General features: G+C 33.3%; 1 protein-coding gene across 1 annotated transcript; it reads left to right on the top strand.

The window, feature by feature from the left end:
- On the top strand, nucleotides 1-21,151 carry LOC110032053. Its single transcript, XM_020735564.1, has 2 exons — nucleotides 1-344; nucleotides 20,241-21,151. The coding sequence occupies exons 1-2, from the start codon at nucleotides 126-128 to the stop codon at nucleotides 20,904-20,906; spliced, it is 885 nt and encodes a 294-aa protein (XP_020591223.1). The 5' UTR covers nucleotides 1-125; the 3' UTR covers nucleotides 20,907-21,151.

Below are 21,151 nucleotides of genomic sequence, written 5' to 3'. Positions count from 1 at the left end.
GTCTTCTCCCCACTTCACTCTTCCACAGCAAGATCTGTAACCCTTTTCTCTTCTTCACCCAACCTCCTCCCCCATCATCTTCCTCCCATCTACCCCGCTTCACTGATTCAAGTCCTCTGTTTTTGATGAGGATACGGAAGCAGGCTGCAAAGCTCCTAGGATGGTCGTCAGGTTCTTCATTCCCTGCTTCATCTTCTCTGCAATTATCAGCATTCGATCAGTATGGTTGGCCGCCGGAGCCGCCGTGCGTACAGTCGGCGGAATCTTACTCCGGCGAGCTGCAGTGCCGGCTTAATCTCTCCCCGTGGGATGCCATTGAAAGTCCCCAATGCACGGACTCCCAGGTCAGATCCCTACCTCCCCCATCCTCCCCTGAATATCTTAACCCTACCTTTTCGCATTCATACTTCTTTTGAAAAAGCTTGTCTTTTTATACCTAGGGTTTTCTTCAGTCTTCTTCTCGACTGTAATTGCGGCGCCTGCTACTTTCCGGTCTCTAGGATTGTTAGGGTTTTGAAAACCCCTCATTTATCGAACTTGTTCCGAGATCTGATTACTGCTCCCGCTTCCCTGCATCTTTTAATCTGAATAGATACTGTATGCGTTTTGCTGTTAGTTTTTGGGAAACCCTAGAAGTTTTCTGCCATTAAACTCGAAGGTTAGGGATGGGAACTGAGCTACTGATTTGGGTTATCTTTTCGCTTCATTTCTGCATTTCGGGTGGGGGTATTTTTGAACAAACTTTTGGGGATTTATTGGGGAGTTATGGGGCATTTTAAAAATGGTTTTTTTAAAGTTTTTGACGATACGCAATTAGGGATAGGGTGGGCGGAATGTATATATGCTTAGTTTCACCATCTTGCTAGGGTTGGGAGTATCTCATGGAAGTATAAGGAGTTCGATAGCTAGGGATGGACTATGTGAAGATGGTCATTATCTAAATCATTATTGAGAAATATGTTGATTAAAGGGGCATAAGTTATAAGTTATAACTATATTTTGAAAGGTGAGATTTTTGAGATTGTGAAAAATAGCTCTTTTGTTGGAAGAGAATAATTTTATGATTGTGGGTTCATGTGTGAGCAGGATGAGGAGATGGAAATTAAGGTTCATGATATTCTATGTGAGAGTAGAGGAACATTATATTGAATCTTGGATACTTCCCTCTTTGTTTTTGGTGCCTTAACTTCTGCATCTCATTTTGTGCCATAGTGATTCAACCAATCATCATAGCATCTATGTATTCACCAGCCCATCGATCATCACAGATCTATAGTTAGAAAAACAAATTACCACACAACATATGCCTTGTCCTATATGTTCTTCTTTTCTTCTTTCTTATTGCTGCATGACTCATCATATCAAATTTTGACTTTTCAAAATGTCCACTCAAAATCCTTTTCTTCAATAGTGTCGCGCAACTCTACATATCCTACAATCGTATATACTCAACCTACTAAATGTAAAACTAGTAATAAGAGAAATATAATTTATAATATTTAAAATTTATTTTCAATTCTTATGTTCTAGTTGTTTATTATTTAGTATTTACTCTATTGGTCGCTTTGATGAGTTTGAGCCTGCAATTTTATCAGCATGGAGTATCTATTCAACACTTTTTACTGCAAACACACTTTTGATCTTAGTGAATATTAAAAAAATAAATAAATAAACATATTGTTTTACTGAGGAGGGAGAAAGATGTGAACTATGTAAGAGTTAAAAATTTTTTATTTTGTGATTAGATATGATATGAGGAGTAGTATATCATTTCAAAAGGACAATAATGGATCTAATCACAAAATAATGATTTTAAGACTTAGGGTTTACGTTGAAAGAGTTTTTTCCTTATGACATTTGGGTAGAACATGGTTTATTTTATTATTGGTACATGCTCTTTATAGAGTCGAACCCCTATAATTAATTACATCCTAAAAGAAGTAGCCTCATAGAAAAACTCTCAATTAAAATAAGGGCTAATATTTTTTACTTTCGAAATTTGGATAAATTTTGTTAATTGGGAATATCAATAAGGAGTGATCAAATTTTGAATAGTTCTTGTCGGAGAACAAAAGAAGAAAAGTAGTAAGCACTGTATACTGAGAGGTTCGGCGTTGCATCCAATTATCCTATGAGTTAGCTTTATATTTTAGTGATTGATTAGATTAATTTTTAGTTTAGTTTAAGTTGCTCATTTTTTTTTTTTAAATTGAGGACTTATATCTCAATGATACTGGTTCATGCACTACAAGAAAAATAGTAAGTAGCAGCGAAAAATTCCACCAGTAAAAGGTCCAAACTTCGACACTAAGCTCTGTTACCGGTGAATTTATGGTGATGGTAATTTTGACGCAAATCTGCAGGCTGCAAAGGTATTGGCATCGAAAAAATTTCGCAGCTAAGGTTTATGGGGCTTTGCGATAAATGTTCTCCGACATAATACTTAACGGTTAGTATTGTGTCTGAGCATTCTGACACAATTTTAAGTCTGTGTCAAAATATTCTATTGTAGAAATGTTTACGACAGAATTTAATGGTAGCATATATGTTAACATTATAATTAACATCGGATGATGTCAGACACTGTTTCATCTGAAAATTGAACGCAAACCTGAACTAAATTTTAAAAAATATATAGCAAACCAATCAAATTTTTTACACCTAATTTCCACATATATTCATCACCAACATCAACTATAGTTCACAACGGATTTAGCAAATTTATAGCAACGACGATAATAAATAAAAACATCATACATCACACATAAAACTGGTTATAATCCACCAAAAACCTATATTCCTAAGATGTAAATGAAGAATAGATTTAAAGAATGGCATGCCCAAATATAAAATAAAAAAATAAAATATAAAACCCCAACAAGGCATCATCATCATGGCCATCCTGCTCATCATCATGGTCATCTTAATACAATCGCTCAATAGTGTCCTCGAGCCTTTGTATCTCTAATCCTTGGCATTGAGCTCCCCAGTAAATGCGGTGACACGCCTGAGAAGTTAATCATGATCGATAATGTCCCCTGTCTCTGAGCTGATTGGGAGTGCTTGACCTCGTATACAAAATTCTAAGCACCGACCGCCGCCCCTCCAAATTGTTCTTCCAAGTAGCTTGCTTCAAGATCTCATAGTCATACTACTCAGAGATGACTGACTACTGCAACTGCCAACAACTGTCAAACTTTGGCTCTAGCTCTAGGTGTCTCTAATGTGTTCGAAGTCCTACTACATAAGTAAAACCAAAGAATAATTAACATTTACATTAAAATTGTAAATAACGCCAAGCTATGTCAGAGACCCTCTGTTTGGTTCCCGGGTGCTGATAGGTCTTTGCATATAACTCAACAATGATGAGTTCCTATTCTAGCTCCTAAATTTGCTAACATTTAAAAAGAGTAAATAATGAATAATTGATTTAATGAATTTTCTTGTATTGAGTGAGTATTACCAACTTTCTTTGATTTTTGGTGTGTGGTATTGAACCTTTAATATATAATGTGATGCTCGACCTGCCTCCATTAGCTCCTCGGTCATGTTGGGACGTCTACCTCTTCCTCTGATACTTCGCAGTGCTTTAGGCTGTAGTCAATGTCGCCCATATTTTCTTGCCTATCTAAATAGGTTGCTCAACCTTCATATGACGTAGTAAACATATCACGCAACTGATGGCCACCTCTATCATCAAAATTTTACTAAACTGTTGATGATGCTCAAGTAGCCAGTAAAATGATCTCTGTAAAATAAATATTAAATACAATTTATATATAAAAAATAAATTAAAATTAAAATTCAAATTCAAATTAAATGATTTTACTCTGAACTCCCTAAACTACATATTCCTGATTGTGATCAAAATCTTCTTCATGTGAGATACGAAGCATGATGGGCTGCATGGAGGTATAAAACCTAAAATATAAATATAATTTATAAAATATAGCAAAAAGTAGTTCAAATTATTATAACTTCACCTTACTCACAAATCTGCCTCTGGCTCAATGTATAACCGCCCGGAGGTTTCATCCCTCAATAGGGTGAGAGCGGAGGGATCCGACTCATCAAAAGTGGGTGGTGGCCATGACACCCTGCTTGGGACCGAATGCCTGGGAATAGTTGGAATGGTAGGAGTAGGATTTATGAAAGGGGCAGCAGGCCTTATCTAAGTAGTAGGCCTGATTAGAGTAACATACCTGGTCGAAGCAGCAAGCCTGATATAAGCTACATACCCCATTAGCCTCGATGTAGTAGTGGTTGACGATCACTTTTATAATTTATTTTGAAAATAATATTTAATTTACATATAATTTTGATTTTTGAAAGTAGTATTTTGATTTTGAAAATGAGACCAAAAGACCTCAAATATTTAATAATTTAGATAACCGAGCATCACACCATAAGCAATGCACCTATCCCATGGAATGAACACATTTATTGTTAGCGGTGCTCGATTACATAAACTAAAGAATTTATGACATCCGTTTGGTCTGAGAACATTTTTATATGTTGGGCGACAAGTTTTCCTATATAATATAAAGATTAGATAGAATTTATATTACTTGAGTTCTTTAGTTCCCTATAGAGGTAAGCATCTATATTTAATTACATCTTAAATGACTGAAGTCACTTAAGAAAATTCTCGATAATGATCAGAGATATTTGTCTTCAAGATTTCAAAGTTAAGTTTTCAAGGATGAACTTAGAAAAATCAAATGGAACTGGATCAAACAGGAGCAATTATTCTGAGAATCCAAAGGAAAGAAAGAGTAGGGGATGTCACAAATCTCGATGAGAACCTCGGTGACTTCCCAAACTATCCTATGGTTTGGTTTCAATTTGAAGGTGATATTATTTAATATTTCATCCTATCATTTTTATTACTTAGGGCTTACAACTGCACGATATCTGATCATGCAAGTAACATGAAAGATATGAGGGTTTACGTAATACTGAGCGATAACCTCAGAATCCTAAAAGTTGACTAATATTGCACAACATAATTGTGCAAAAACCTAAATATAAGGTGAGGATTTATATCGCACTAGGGAGACAACCTCGAAATCCTATGGCTTGTTGTTTAGACTAGGAAAAGTTTAATTGATGAAGACCTTGTTTGCTCTCTCAAATATGTTCTTCTATGCGTTGTGACCTCATTATGCTGGCCATAAAGTCTGCTCCAAGCTTTTTGTTGTAGTAGTAGCTCCAAGGTTTAAGGTTTATTTTGTTGTTGTTAGATTTTATTATTAGAATGTTTTAGGGGATTTTTAATTGAAATTAAGCATCACGAGTCAAGATCCCATAGTTCCATCATCTCGACATCACTATTTTATTTTGAATTTACTTAGCCTAAACGGGGCGTTAAGTGCATCTAGAACGAAGAATTCTTGTTAGTAACCGTAAGTTATCTCATCTGAGAAATCCTCAAAAATTCAAAAGGGTGAATTAGGTTCGTTTTTAGGTTTTGAAAGTGTATTATTTTATTTTGAAGGTGTTGTTTTTGTGTTCTTATTCTTGCAGTTATAATAAAATGTTCATAATGTAATAAAATGACAACAAAGTAAAGCAGTAAAAATGCAATATATAAACTGTAAATGTGTACCTGATGTTGTTGCTGCTGTTATATGGTTATGATCATAGACATAGTATATTTACAAGAAATTTAAATAAATTACAATAAAATCCGATATAAAGAAACCCAAACTAGTCGTAGAAAACAAGAGTAAGTAAGGCAAAATCTGAAATCACATATAAAAGACCGGGATTGAGTGTAAGAATTTAGTAAAGGTGGGGGCTCAGAGCTCAGAGCTGGACTTTGTGCTTCATAATTCCAACTACGGATAAAAGCTACCGACCCGACAAGCAGAGGAGGGGCAATTTTTAACCTCGATCCAAGTGATTAACATGCGGACATCTATAAATTTTCATCAAAATTCCATAATTTTTCATGCACGTAGAATTTACTTTGGCAAGCAAAAGTAATCACGTCATAAAAAAGGGATTTTTGTTTTTTTTATATTATAGGTATTTTTCTTGCAAAATAACATAGTCCACAGGCTAATTACTCTAATAAGGCTAGGACTACCGGCAACCTAAGAGTATCAGGGGCAACTCTTACCAAAGCTGGTGAATAATATCATCAGTCTCATCCTCTCTTATTATTAAGAATCCTTGAGGTAGGAGGTATTATTTCGAATCCCACTTAATATCCTTCGTTTAACACACATAAACAATGTCATCATCGCCCTCGCTACCTAAACCTCCGACTTACATAAGTATGGTGATTCATATGTGACAAAATATTCCCATTTGTTCATAAGGATTTAAATACCTTATCCAAGACTCAAATCATTGGGCATTGGGTTATAAATATAAGATAAGAAGTGCAGGGTATTTTATTAGAATGGTGTGTTAACTGGTCCCAAATCATATCTTGGTGGGTCCCTAAGGTCTTATGGATGATTTTCTTCAACAAATTATAACAAGTTTAGACGTCCTCCAAAATATCTCGAATCTTACAAAAGATGCTCAGGGCATGGCCCTAAACAACTCTAGAATTTTCGGGCTAATTTTGAGTTCATTTGATCTTATTATATTATTAAATTGATCATTCCTAGTTAAATTAGGGTTTAGTTGTGGTGATTTAAGTTATGCTCGATGAAATTTAATATTTTAATTAACCAATGATTGGGGCAACTAGTCATTCATTTAATGTTTCATTTAGAAATTATGTGGGTGGACGCCCTAAAGGGCAAGCTAAGCTATTGAGGAAACCTTACCTCTTTGATTGAAATTGAGCTTATAGTGTTTATGTAGGTCGTAATTGATTGCATTTTTCCTTTCTAAATCTTATTAAGTGATTTTAGATCAAGTTTAGTTCACTACTAAGCTCTTAAGTCTTCATAGGCAGATTTGCAATTTTTTTTTAAAAAAAGAAAAAAATGTTGAATAAGACGAACTTAATTTTTATCAAAGATTGTCTTATCATTTAACCATTGATTCATGACTTCAAATTAATGAATTATCATCTTTCTAGATCAAGCCCTTTACATAAAATCATCCAACTTAATTACAACTTAATTAACTTCCAAACCACAATAATTTGGAAAATTACACTTTTACCCTTTCATATAAAGTAACATGGATCGGTTTCTACAAGTTAACCCTTTATATTTCAATCATTTTAGAGAGCTAATTATGATCAACATCACCCATTTTCCCTCTGTTTTAACCTAAATATTAATTAAGGTATGAAATTCCAAAATTATTATTTTGCCCCTAAGGGTTTTCACTTCATAATTCTCTTAATTTAACTTAAATGACTTTGAAACCTTGTTGTTACCCTACTCATGGGTTAATTCAAATATTAGAAGAAAATTTATATTTTTGTGATTTTTATTTAATTTTTAATAATTATTTTAGTCTTAATTAAAAATTCTCAATGGCAATTAATTTAACTAACTAAGATATACCTTTTGTCCGTAGGAAAATTATGGAGGTTCACTTACGTCAGAGGACCACTTAGAATGATTTTTGTGCATTTTTTAATTATATTTTAAGTTTTTCTAACTTTAAGGAACTCAGAGAATTTCATATTTTTGTGATTTTTATTTTATTTTTTATAATTATTTTATTTACAAATTAAGAAAAATATATTTAATTACTAAAAATACCTTTTTACACCTTTGAAAATTTACGAATACATCTTTAAGTTATTCTCTGTGGTTAGGATAATTTAGAGCATTTTCATATTTTTTGTATGTTTTTAATATTTTTGATTATTTTAAAAATTAAAAAATAGCTTAAGGATAAACTTTTCTTATTTTAGCTTCAATTTTAATTTACTTAAGTCCCGTGGTTTCAAGAATCACTCCAAAATAGTTTTAATAATTTTCTGATTTTTTTTATTTGTTATAATTATTTTAACCCAAAATTATCATTTACTTAGAAAATATATTTTTATATTAAAAATAATTTTTCTAACTCTCAAATTTTACAGAGGCCTTCTAATGTGATTATCCATAATATCAACCATTTTGGTTTTTATTTGAACTATTTTATATTATCTAATCTTTAGTAATTTTTATTAATTTTAAATAAGAAAAATAATTTGAAAGTTTTTGTAATCTGACTTTTATTTTTCCTTAGGTCCTTGGACTACAGTAGACCTACCAAATATGATTTTATATTTTTCGGACCTTTATTTTTTTTTTATAATTTTTTGAATTAAAATGATGTTAAATATCTTTAAATTTATGGCTTTTGATCACATAAGTGCCCCATGACCCTGGAAAAATCAGAGAAGACTCTAAGCTCATTAAGAATAATCCCTAAAAAAATTTATCTAATTTAAGTAAAAAATTAATTAACTATTATTTAATTACTATCTGGAGTATTTAATTTATTTAAAATAAAATATTTGATAACTATTGTTAATTTTTAGTCCAATAAATTCTCTTCTGTTCACTAAGCACATTGCAACGACTTTATATATGCTTATAAATACAAGTATTTAATATTACTGCTAGAAGATTTAATTCCTCAGCAACGACACAAAAAACTTGAACTATTCAAAACTTTAGAACTATTCAAACTTTAAATTAGCCAATGTTCCCTGCCTAGCCAATGTTTTCAGCAACGACACCAATGTTTCACTTCATATTGGTATCTTCCCTGCCTAGCCGGTTTTCAGAACTATTCAAACTTTAAATTAGCCAATGTTAATATTCAAACTTTAAATTAGCCAATGTTCTTTATAGCATCTCTAGTAAGGGTAAAGAATATTATTGCTCATATTTGACACAACACAATTTGCATACTTCATTTAAGCTCAATTGTCGACTGAGACAATACCAACCCGGTTCTTACATGTTATCACAACAAATTTTAACATCTAGATATGTCAGATCAAGAAGTAAATGAAGTACGTGAATTTAATTAATCACAACTTCTTCCAACATTAAATATCAATACTCTCCACAACTTCCATCCGACACTTTAATTACTTATCATTTTAAGGAGAAAGATAAAGAAAACTACTTAGAATCCATGGAGAAAATAAAACCACACTTTAGTTTAAAAGTAAAAATCATTGTCAAACCAACCAAAAGTCTCGATTAAAACCAAAAGTAGTTTAAAAACAAAAGATAAAAACTTATTTTAAATCCTCCACCAAACTCTTGAAGTTCCTTTGAATCTTTTCTCTTTTACAACACTTTTAACTCTCAAAATAAAACTAAAAACAAAAAGGATAAAATAAATTTGTGGTGCCTGAAAATTTCTCCAAAATTATCTCTCAAAACTCCTTTCAGAACTTTCAAGCACACTTAAAAAATTCTAAACTTCCTTCTTTTATAAATCTCCAATAGGTGTCTTGATAATTCTTCAAAATGTGTCCTAATTTGATGTATTCTCCAAAGGATGTCTCCTTCCACAAGTCCTTTAATGATAATTTCATTTATAGTGGTCATAACCACCCTCTTTAGCTAATAGGTGCCTCAAATGTTCCTTCAAAATTTGATAAAATGAATTAAACCGTCACATAGCTGCCTCTGGCGCTTAGGCGTGGTCTTCTCTGTTTCACCGGCGCTTAAACGCCAAAACACTTTTGCACCATTTTCACATTTTTGCTCCAAATTTGATCCTTTTTCACTCCTCTTAGCATTTTTCACATTTTTACTTGTACCTGAAAGAAAAACACAATATCTTCCATTAAAACACAATATCTCAAAAATAGGTATAAAAATGTGTCTAAAAATACGATATATTTTAGGTGTATCATTCTTCCAACTGGGTTATAATAGTTTGAATATGGGTTATTCTGCTTATTGTTTATGACATACAAAGTCTCTAATGATGCTTGAGAATCTACCATTTGGTTTAATGAATTCTCTTCAATCATGGGAATTGGTTGATAAAAATTCATTTCAAATTGGTCTAACTTCCTTGAAATTGCTGCAACTTAATTTGCTAGCATGACAAAAGCGTTAGTTTCATGACTATTTACTACTTTCTTAAGATTTACCCTTTCATAAGGCCATTGAAAATTATTTGTAGCATTTTCTTCAATTAAAGCATAAGCGTCATGAAATGGTTTTGACATCAATGAACCACCAGCAGCGCATCGATGATAAATCTAAGAGATCCAGCTATTTCATTATAAAAAGTTTAAATTATTAACCAATATGGTATATCATGGTGCGGACACTTTCTTAATAGTTCTTTAAATGATTCTCATTCTTCATAAATAGATTCCCCTTCAAACTGACAAAAAAATGTAATATCATTTCTAAGCTTCACAGTTTTTAATGATGGAAACAATTTAGTAAGGAATTTCTGTGCTAAATCTCTCCAAGTTCTGATAGATCCAGGTGATAATGAATGTAACCATATCTTAACTTTATCCCTCAGTGAGAAAGGAAATAATCTAAGTCTTATAGCATCATCATATTTAAATGTAGCACAAAATTCTAGAAAATTGTCAAGATGTAAATTTGGATCTTCAGTTGGTGCTCCCCCAAACTGATTATTTGATATCATTTGGATAATAACAGATTTAAGCTTAAATGATTTAGTCAATACAACGAGTTTTTTAATAGTACAATGAAGTTCATCCACTGTAGGGTTTGCATAATCTCTTAAAGGTCTAAATTTAAGTTTGCATAATCTCTTAAAGGTCTAAATTCTTCAACATTTTGATTATTTTGATTTGTCATTTCTTGAAAATTTTCAGTAATTTTTAATTTTTTAATATTTTTAATAGTTCTTTCTAATTTAGAATCGTAAGACACAAGTCCTGTGGAACCTAAACTACGCATATATTACTATAAAACACATAAAAATAAAATAAAAATAGAAACACACAAACATGAACTTTATATAAAAACAACACTATAATATTCCTAAAATAAATCTTAAAGTTTAAATAAGACTTTGTAAAAAAAGAAATTTTGCTTTCTAAAAATTTCTTTTGAAAATTTTTATTATTTTATGTATTTTTCCTATATTCTCCAACAACAATGCCAAAAACTTGATTCCGATTTTTTGTATATATATGTAAAATGTGATGTATGCAATTATATGCTTAATTTTCTTAATAGTTATTCTTAATTTACAACAAAGTCAAAAACTTGATACAAAGTAAAAGCTAGGTAAGATTTCCACTATGAAATAAATAAGAATACAATTATAATTTTAAGTATGGGATACTACGCAAGTATATGTATCGTTATCAAGTAATATAGGGTTTTTTTTATTAAGCCCTGAATATCGATCCCACACAGAAAATGACTATATGCATTTTAGGAATTTAGAAATTTTAGATAACAAAAATCTACTTAGCAAAATATTCTTACTTAAACTTAAAATGTTAAATTAGGAATGCAAATTCAATTTTTTTTGTATTTTTTTGTTTATGAAAATAAAGTAAGCAACTAATTAACTTAATTAAATACTTGTAAGATGTAGACGATATAAATAAAATATTTTTTTTCTTATCATGAATGAGTAATGAGTAGAGAAATTCTGTTATGAAATTATTCTAAATGTGTTGTGCTAAATAGGAACAATAATATTCTTTACCCTTACTAGAGATGTTATAAAAAACATTGGTTAATCTATAGTTTGAATATTCTTGAAGACCAGCTAGGCAGGGAAGATACTAGCTCTCACTCTAGAGTTCTCTCTTCTCCCTCCACCTGGGGACTAACATCTTGTATCAAAACCTAAAACTATAAATCAAATTAGGAGCTTTAGCTTATCACTCTAAAGTCCTCTAATTCTACACCCTTGAAAAGTTTATTTCCCTATTTATTTTCACTCAACCCCAAAGTCCTCTAATTCTACACCATTGAAAAGTTTATTTCCCTATTTATTTTCACTTAACCCTATGAACTACATTCTCATCCATGAAATCAATACATGATTCTAATCATTTGTTGACTGAGACAATAATATCTCGGATCTTACATGTTCTCATAACAAGTATTAACATTTTAATTGGTTAAATCAAGAAGTACATGAAGTGCAAGGTTTCAAATCATCACAACTTCTTCCAACATTGAAGCCTAATACTTAACACAACTTCTTTTCAACACTTAATCACTTATCATTTTAAGTAAAAAGATAAATAAAATTAATTAGAATCCATGGAGAAAACACAACCACACATGAGCTTAAAAGTAGAAATCATGCACACAAAAAAGAAATCTAAATTAAAATCAAGTGTAGTCACAAAGATAAACACTTATCTCAAATTCTCTCCACCAAATGTCTTGAAGTTCTTTTGAATTCTCTTCCTTCACTCACATTACAAACTAACACTCAAAATAAAAAGAAAAGTGGCCAGCGGCAGCGGTTGAGGCGACTTAAATGAATGATGGTTGTAAATTTGATGGGCGGTTGGGCCAATCTCTTAGAAAATCTAAGTTTTTTTCTTATAAATCCAAGGGATGCCTTGGTGTCTCTTCAAAAAGTGTCTCATTTCCATGAATCTTCTAGAAGTTGCTTCTTCAAAAGTCAATTGAATGAATTTTAGTGTCCCTGGGCTATTTCCCACATTTTTACCAAGGGTTGCTTCAAACACCTCTTCAAAAATCCGTTTAAATTAAATAATTCATCTCATAACTACTTCTGACACTTAAGCGCGAGGTACCTGGTACTTACGTGCTGCTCCTTTAACGCTTAGGCGCCCAAGTTCATTTTTACACATTTTTCCATTTTTGCTCCAAATTTGACCCTTTTTCAGTCCTTTTAGCATTTTTAATGCATTTGATTGTGCCTGAAAGAAAAACACACAAATACATTTCATTAAAGCACAATATCTCAAAAATAGATATAAAAAGTGTATAAAAATATTATATATTTTAAGTGTATCAGTCACGCACAAAACTAGCGTGGTCACACTAGTTATGGCGTGGTCACACTAGTTCTGGTGTGGTCAAGCCCAGATCAGGCATGGTCACACATATATCAGTCATGGACATGCTCAGATCAGGTGTGATTACGCCAAATAACACTATTTCACACGTTTTGGCTGTATTTTACGTGTTTGACACTTATAACCTATTAAATAGCCTAAAAAATGAATGATAATATATAGGTAAAATCACAGAAAATTGACTTATGTCAATGCAACCAAACTTACCTCATTGTTTGCCCTCAAATAATATTATAGCTTAGTGGGGACCCACGAGAATATAATAGGTACTTATATAGGTTTCTAGATTATTCAACTTATTTATTAAAGTCAAATAAAAGTGTTTAAGTGTCATTTTAGGATCAATTATTCTTAATGTTTAATAACTTGTTCTTTTATTTAATTCCCTTAGTTCTATCTTTAGGAAATCTTAAATGTTCTTAAATTGGTGACAATTAAAAGATCTTCTCTAACTTCAAATGTTTTAAAGCAAATTCAATGGAACCAACCAATCTAATCCTACTTAACTTTTTTCTTAAAGATGACAATAAATGAGTTTCATTAAAGAGTCATGCAAAAGTTTTATCACTTAAACTCTACTAAGGGTCTGTTTGGGGCAGGTGCAGCTTATTGAATAATCTACTGATAAACCGCTTATCCTGATAAGCTATTGATCACTAGCTTATCCGGATAAGTTGGCTTGCATTTTGAAAACAACTGATTTACAGCCGCTTGTGGATAAATGACTATTATGCATCTATTAAGTAATGTTTTTTGTAACATAACTGTCTTGGTAATTTATTCAATATTTGCAGAAGCAAAAAACTAATCCAAAACAGTAAAGAAAAAAAAATTGAAGTTAGTATGTCGGGGCGCAGTTTCATGAAAATCTGTCTGTGGTTCAGGTCCTCAAAAAACTTAACAAAGTTTATATAGAACATTGTATCAGCCAAAACTTCAGGATGTGTATGTAAAACTCCAATAAAGTCATCTATGGCGGTGTCAGTTGAAGGATCAGGCTAAGATGCACATAATTCTATCAACTTTTCTATTGAGCTTCTGATGAAACCACCTTTTTTATTTTTCTTTTTCTCCACCCTGGACCGTTTTGATTGACATGTGGACTAGATGTCCCTTAAGTTTATGCTCGGGCCTTCAACTGAACCGGTAACCTGCTCGGCTGCCAAGTCATCTGGTATGTCTGCAAACCCCTGCTCACTTAGATTGAACGAATGCAGACCCGTCGCGATAACCCCATAAACATTAGGTCCAACTTATCTTCTAGATTCGACTCAATGCCACTCACCTTTAATTTTTTTTGTGGTCAGGACTGCCTGCAACTTTTGGGGAAGCATATTAGTTAAACCAGAATAACATGGATGATGAACGAAAATACAAGCATTTAGAGGTATGCGTATTACCTGTAACTTCTCATTCAATTATTGCTTTGAAGCATTAATGGTCCGTTTGATAGGATCCCAACCCAATCCCTTGGATCCCCGTTTAAGTTTCTTCTATAACTTTCTGTCCTTTTTTAACTGATCACACTTGTTCTTGAATTTCAGTCTTTCATACTCCCTTTCTTTCAATTTTTTGAACCTCTTCGCAATATTTTGCTACCCTTCCTTGTCAAAGTATGTGGTTGGTCTATTTTTAAACTCATTCTCTTTAATACATAGGTTGCAAAATATGAATGTCACTTCCTTGTCCCACATTGCTGATGAAGCCACTTCTTTGGTCTTAATCATATTCAAACTAATAAACGAAACAAATCAAGAAAGATACTCATAATGACAGTATAACAATGAACATGATAAAAATATAGTGCCAAGAAAAACAAACTCCTAAAATAAAATAAATCAAACTGAAACATGAAATTAAAATTTTGAAGAAACAACAAGAAACCACCATCACCCAAAAGTACGGAGAGACACACTCACCCAAGTCAAACCACCATCCCCAACACCCAACCATCAACACCAACACCCATCAGTTGAGAGAGACAAAAAAAACCCAAGTCAAGCCACTATCACCAAAACCCAACCATCAACACCAACACCCAACAATAAAGAGAGACACACACAACCAAGTCAAACCACCATCACCAACACCCAACAACCAACACCAACACTAATTGGTAAATAGAGAGACAAACACACCCAAGTTAAACCACCATCACCAATCCCCAACCAACAACACCGACACTAATCGGTAGAGAGAGACAGACACACCCAAGCCCAATTACCATCACCAACACCCAACCACCAGCACAAACACCCTACAATAGAGAGATACACACTACAGTGGAGAGAGCCACACTAGCACCAACAACAACATTCTACAGTAAAGACAACCACACCAACACCAACAACAACACCATACAATAGAGAGAGGCACACCAGCACCAACAACAACACCCCACGACACCAACACCAACCTCAACACCATATAAATTCCAAGTATTCAAGCGTCAAAATTCCAACAACCATAACAAAAGAAAGCATCAATTCCAACAGATCAGCCTAAAGAAACCTTCATTGGCTCACCAACAAACCACACAGTCACCAGCACTAAAACCCCACATCACTAGCACCAACCTCAACACCATATTAATTCCAAGTATTCAAGTGTCACATGTCCAACCACCATAACAAAAGAAAGCAGCAATTTCAATAAACTAGCTTAAAGAAACTTTCATTGGCTCACCAACGAACTACACAGTCACCAACACTAAAACCCCACAACACTAGCACCAACCTCAACACCATAACAAGTGTGACAAGTCCAACCACCATAACAAAAGAAAGCAGCAATTTGAAACAAGCAAAAAAATCTTCTTTGACTAATATGTGAATTGGAGAGGCAAAAACCTCGCAAAAAATTCCAAATATCTAGCTTGAAGAAAATAATCTCCCAAAAAATTCCAACAAAGAGAGCTTAAAATTGCATGAGGTAAGAAACAAATCTATCAACAACTGCGGGATTACACAAAGGAACAAAACACATTCACTTACAGTAACTGGAGCACTGAGTGAGAAGGGAGAGGAGAAGGGTGGGCGAGGGAGGCACTAGTAAGAGAGAACGAGCACTAACAGAGTAACCAGAGCATCGAGTGAGAAAGGAGAAGAGAAGGGCTGACGATAGGGAGTCAGGTGAGGGGGTTTGATCATAGAGATCGATCACATAACTAAGGGAAGGACACAGAATCAGGAGAGGAATTGAGGGGCTCAGTGGTCATACCATTTGAAGGAATGCGGGCCGCAAGGTCAAAATTGCGGTCGTGATCCTACGTATCCATAAACACATGGAGAATACCACAACCAAACACCAGACCGTGTTCTCAAATCTTGAAACGCGATGGTACTGCCACCCCAAATGATGCCTAAGTCTCCTTCCAAGTTTTCTTTTCAATTTTTGTACCAACCTCAAGCTTCTTCTTAGGGTTTTCTACTTTTCTTCTTTTTCTCTCTTTTTTTTTCTTTTCTCTTCTTTTCTTTTTCTAGTTTATTTCTCCTGAGAATTACTATATATGATTAAACATTTTTTTTCCTTTCTCTTTTTAAATAAGATGAATGTTTGTTTCCCTTAGGGACAAGTCTCAAAAACTAATTCTTTAATGGCACCCTTCATGTTATCTTTGAGCTAAAATTTAGGACAATACTAAACTGGCTAACAAAAAACTGAAAAGACTTAAAATATCTTTTGATCGCTACTCAATATTTTAATTACATCTTTTTAGTTATCCTAAATTTTTTTTTGGTTCAATTAGAAGTTGTTAAGTTTTGAAATCTTATTAATTAAACATTGAGGACAATCTTTCCTAAATGGCATTTATCCTATTCTAAAAGAACTTTTGATAAGCAAATTGAGTTAATCAAAATTTCTAGCAGGGGTTACCATATTAACTTTTAATCTTTTACTAAGTTATGTGATTTACTCTTGGGACTCAAAAAAGGTAAATAATTTCCTCCCTCCCCGAACTTGCTTTTTTCCATAAAAAATGTAACATGCAGATAAAATTAAACATATGTACAACAAGTAAGTGCATGAAAGGGTACATACATGAGTAGTCACAATAATCTCAGAATACAAATATGTGAAATATGTAACAATGCATAAATCAGAGGAGGTACAAAAATGTAACAGAAGCAAAAAATCAGGGTTCTTGACTCTTGCCCCATCATTTAAGAATAAATACTCTGTAGAAAGACGAGTTAAAATTAATCCAAATGAACATTTAAAGCAAATTTTAAAGCGAATTTCAAAACAAATACATAAAGTAAAAATACTCAACACATCAGATAACACTTGAGTTGTCTTCCAAGATAGCTCTCAGTTTAATGTCCTCAGCCTGACGAAAAATTCATCCTCTATGATTAAAATTTCAATTTAGCTGTCTCTCATTAATTTCCCAATATTTTGTTGATCCTGAAGTTTTTACTAAGTCCTCAAAATTCAATTTTTCTTGCAACTTATTTGTCTCAGTTGGATAACAGTCTTTCAAAGGGCATGCAGAGGGGTTTATTCAGATGATCATTCCTAAGGGTACCTTCTTGATCCAAAATTATTTCAATTATTCTTCTATTGTCAAATCAGTGTTTTCCTCACAAATTGCAAGAAATGGGTCCCTATAAGATAATTTAAGGTCTTCTAAATTTTTGGTTGAGCTTTTTCTATGTTTATTAGGTTTTGGATCTAATTCTTACTGAGTCACTCTCTTGCCCAAGGATGCCCAAGGATATCTTCCAATTCTTTCCCTTTGGGGTACTCCTACTGGTGATATTATGGGTTCAACTATCTCCTCTCATAATCCATGGGGGTGCCTTGAAAATAAGAGTGCATTCTTCCTTAGTCATTATCCAACCAAATTCATCCAACTCAGCATGCTTTTCGAGGATAAACTCTTCAAATTTCATGTTATGGCCCTCTACTATCCCTGACATCCCTTACAGTTCATTGCTTAATAGGTTAACTAACTGCCCAACTTGATTTTTCATGTCTCTAAGCGCATCAGGATGATTTTGTAACTCCTTTCCTAAGTTTATAAAAAATTCCTCCAAATACTTTTTTTTTCCTTAAAGGTGGCCATTATCCTAGTTATTCCAACTTCCTATAGGATCAACTTGAGCGCTCTTTCATTGTTGGTTGTCTACATTAGGGTTATCATGTTTTCAAATGAGGCTATTAACTTTGGGTGTAGGTGTTGGATTCATTCTTCAAATTTACTACCAATTTTTCTAACGATAGGTTATCCTCCCTTAATTAAAGTTTTGAGGTGAGTTCCCAACGTTGAGTTTGACAAATGTGGTCCCTGCCTCAGTTGTCTCAATTTTCTACAAGGTTGGCTTGAGTTCTCCCCCAATATTCATTTTCTACACTTATGTCATTCATGTTCCAGTATCAAGACATCTTTAATTTTATTATGTGCATTTTATTAAAACATTATTCTTGACTTTAACTTTGTTGAAATTAAAGTTTAAATAATCTTGAAGTCGAAATAGAAAAAAATTGATTCAAATTGTGAATTATTCAGATACTTGCTTCTCATAGATTTGTTCTGGCCATAATTAAGGTCTTATGTTTGAGGTCATTCGTAAAAGAAGGGTTTGCAAATAAATAAAGTAGTGTTAAATATTATCTTTTTCAAATTTATTCATTTTCAATCAAATTTGAGCCAAATTTGAATTACTCCAATTCTGACATTTTGTTTGAAAATATATTTTTTATTTATTTTATCGAATTTGAAGTGTAATCAAGATTTAAGGGAGCGTAATAAATATATATTTGATAGTAATTATTTAAATATTCAACTCTTAATTAAATTCAATGTAAATTTTCCTAGATATTATTTAAATTATATAAAAAATAATAAAAAATTATTTTATATATCTAATTACTTATTTGATATTTTTATTATCATAACTTTTAAAACACTTAAAACATTCAAAATTTTAATTAAACAAAAAAAGAAAGGTTGGCTAAACTTGATCTCTTAATTTTTTTAAGGGCACTTACATTATTACATAATATATATATATATATATATATATAAACAAAATTTTTATTCTAACACCTAAACATTCATATTTATATACATACCACTCAAACATAAATTTGTGACATAAAATATCAAAATTTTGGCATTAGACATGTAAATACATAAAACTTTTATGATACGTACATAAATACATTTCCTTTTAAGGAAAAATTAGGCAGCCATATTTATATATAGATTACGTTGCTGTCTTAAATCTTTACATAAATAGGGGTGTAAACGAGCGTGTTCGGCTTGTTTGCTTAACGAGCCGAACACGGGTTGTTCACGAACAAAAAGTCATTTTAACTACCCTGATCATGTAGCCATAAGACAATAAGAGTTTGAACAAGATTTAAAAATTATTATTTACATTAAAACATCATTTGAATCTAATTTAATAATTTTTATTTTATTTTCTTAATCAATATTTTAATTGATTATAAATCTTTGTAGCCTTGTAGCCAATTAGATTTTTTTAAAATACTATTATATATATATATATATATGTATATATAACTTAATGAGTAGTATTTCGAGCCAAAACGAGCCGAACACGAACGAACACATCTTAGTTAATGTTCGGCTTGTTAACTTATCGAACGAAATCAATGAGCCAAAAATAAGCTTATTAACGAGTCGAACACGAACTATTCACGAAGAACGAGCTGTTTTCACAGCCTTATACATAAAAATACAATATTTAATTTTTTCAAAGTGAAATTAAAGATTTTAAGTCTTATATATATAAATAAAAATTTTATTGCACTGAAAGTCTGAAAAAGTGATGTAGAAGCTATAGCAGCTTCTCTCCTGCATCCTGTATTCTCTCAAATCTCTCACCTCCTGTGCTCTCCATCTTCCCCATGAGGATACGGAAGGCGGGGAAATTTCTCGGCTGCACCGCCGATTATCGCACAGCGACGCCACCTCCGATGCCGGCCGATTCTGCCGGAGCAGTCTCATCCACGGCGGCCCTGCTATGGGAGCTAAACCGTTCGTCGTGGATCGATTATTCGATCAACCTCAGCTTTTCTCATCATCGACGGGTTAGATCCATTCTTCCTCTAAACCCCCTATTTCTTCTAAGGAAAAAAGAGATCGCCGGGTTTACTTTACTTTTCCGTTACATCTTTGAAAGAATCTGTATGGTAGCACAAACCCTAGATTGTTCTGCTACGGCTAAATCAAGCGGGTTTATCGCATATTTAGGGCTAATCGTCCTGCTTTCGTTTCGGTGGATGGATCCGTATGTATGGAGTCGTAACTGATTGAGATTGACAGGATGCAAAGTTGGAATCCGTGAATGAGGATCAGATGAGCGCATTCGAAAATAGCTCCGAAGCTAAAGAAAAGGAGAAAGAGAAGATAGAGGAGGAGGAGGAGCAGGATAATAAAGTGCAGCGGAGGAAGAGAGGAGAGAAAGAAACTGAAGCCATGGATTCAATCGCAGTAATCAACTGCAAGAAAACGGATGGTAAAGGATGGCACTGCAAGCGCCCTGCGCAGAGTCCGCACTCGCTTTGCACCTACCATCTCACCCAGCTGCGCTCCTACAGGGCTCGATTTGAAGACCATGTCTCCAGCGATTACCGGAAGAAATCTGCCGCGACGGTCGATTGCGGCGGAGCAGCTTCCAGTTACTACTACTATTACTCCATTTTGGGACCTTGGTGGGGCAAGCGCAGAGGTCCTGTCAATGGAAGTTCGGATTGGAATGAGGACTGCGGTGGAAAGAGTACTGATAATGAAACCCATGCTGTTGCTTGCGATAATGGCGAAGAAGAAGCAGAAGAAGAAGAAGCAGTAGAAGAACAAGAAGAAGAAGAAGAAGAAGAAGATGGGGAGAGCCGTGGTGACGTTATCTACAAGAAGAAGAAGAAGAAGAGGGTGATCAAGAGGCGAGGGAGGAAGCCGGTGAAGGCTCGTTCTCTAAAATCTATCCTTTGATCAGATTTTGGGAAGTTGGTTCTGAAATTTGAGCTCAGTGTGGCGTAGTGTAGGTGTTGATGGGGACGATGACTCCATCTGGGAGCTGGGAGCTGGGCTGTTATGTAAAATAACAACTAACAAACTGTTACGATTTTCAACCAGATTTTGGAAAACCTTTTTAAGTTAATCTCGAAAGTTGATATATCTTATATGCTTATTGAATTTATGACAATTACGAATACAGCACTATAAACATTGTTATT

The sequence above is a fragment of the Phalaenopsis equestris genome, unplaced genomic scaffold (genome assembly GCF_001263595.1).
Source record: "Phalaenopsis equestris unplaced genomic scaffold, ASM126359v1 Scaffold000877, whole genome shotgun sequence".
NCBI classification, from domain to species: domain Eukaryota; kingdom Viridiplantae; phylum Streptophyta; class Magnoliopsida; order Asparagales; family Orchidaceae; genus Phalaenopsis; species Phalaenopsis equestris.
This window is presented reverse-complemented; position numbering and strand designations above follow the sequence as displayed.

What these genes read in the sequence shown, in the direction of transcription:
- LOC110032053 (XM_020735564.1), top strand. Translation starts at nt 126, where the DNA reads ATGAGGATACGGAAGCAGGCTGCAAAGCTCCTAGGATGGTCGTCAGGT. An exon ending in CCCAATGCACGGACTCCCAG is followed by an intron (nt 345 to 20,240) that starts GTCAGATCCCTA and finishes TGAGATTGACAG; the next exon opens with GATGCAAAGTTGGAATCCGT.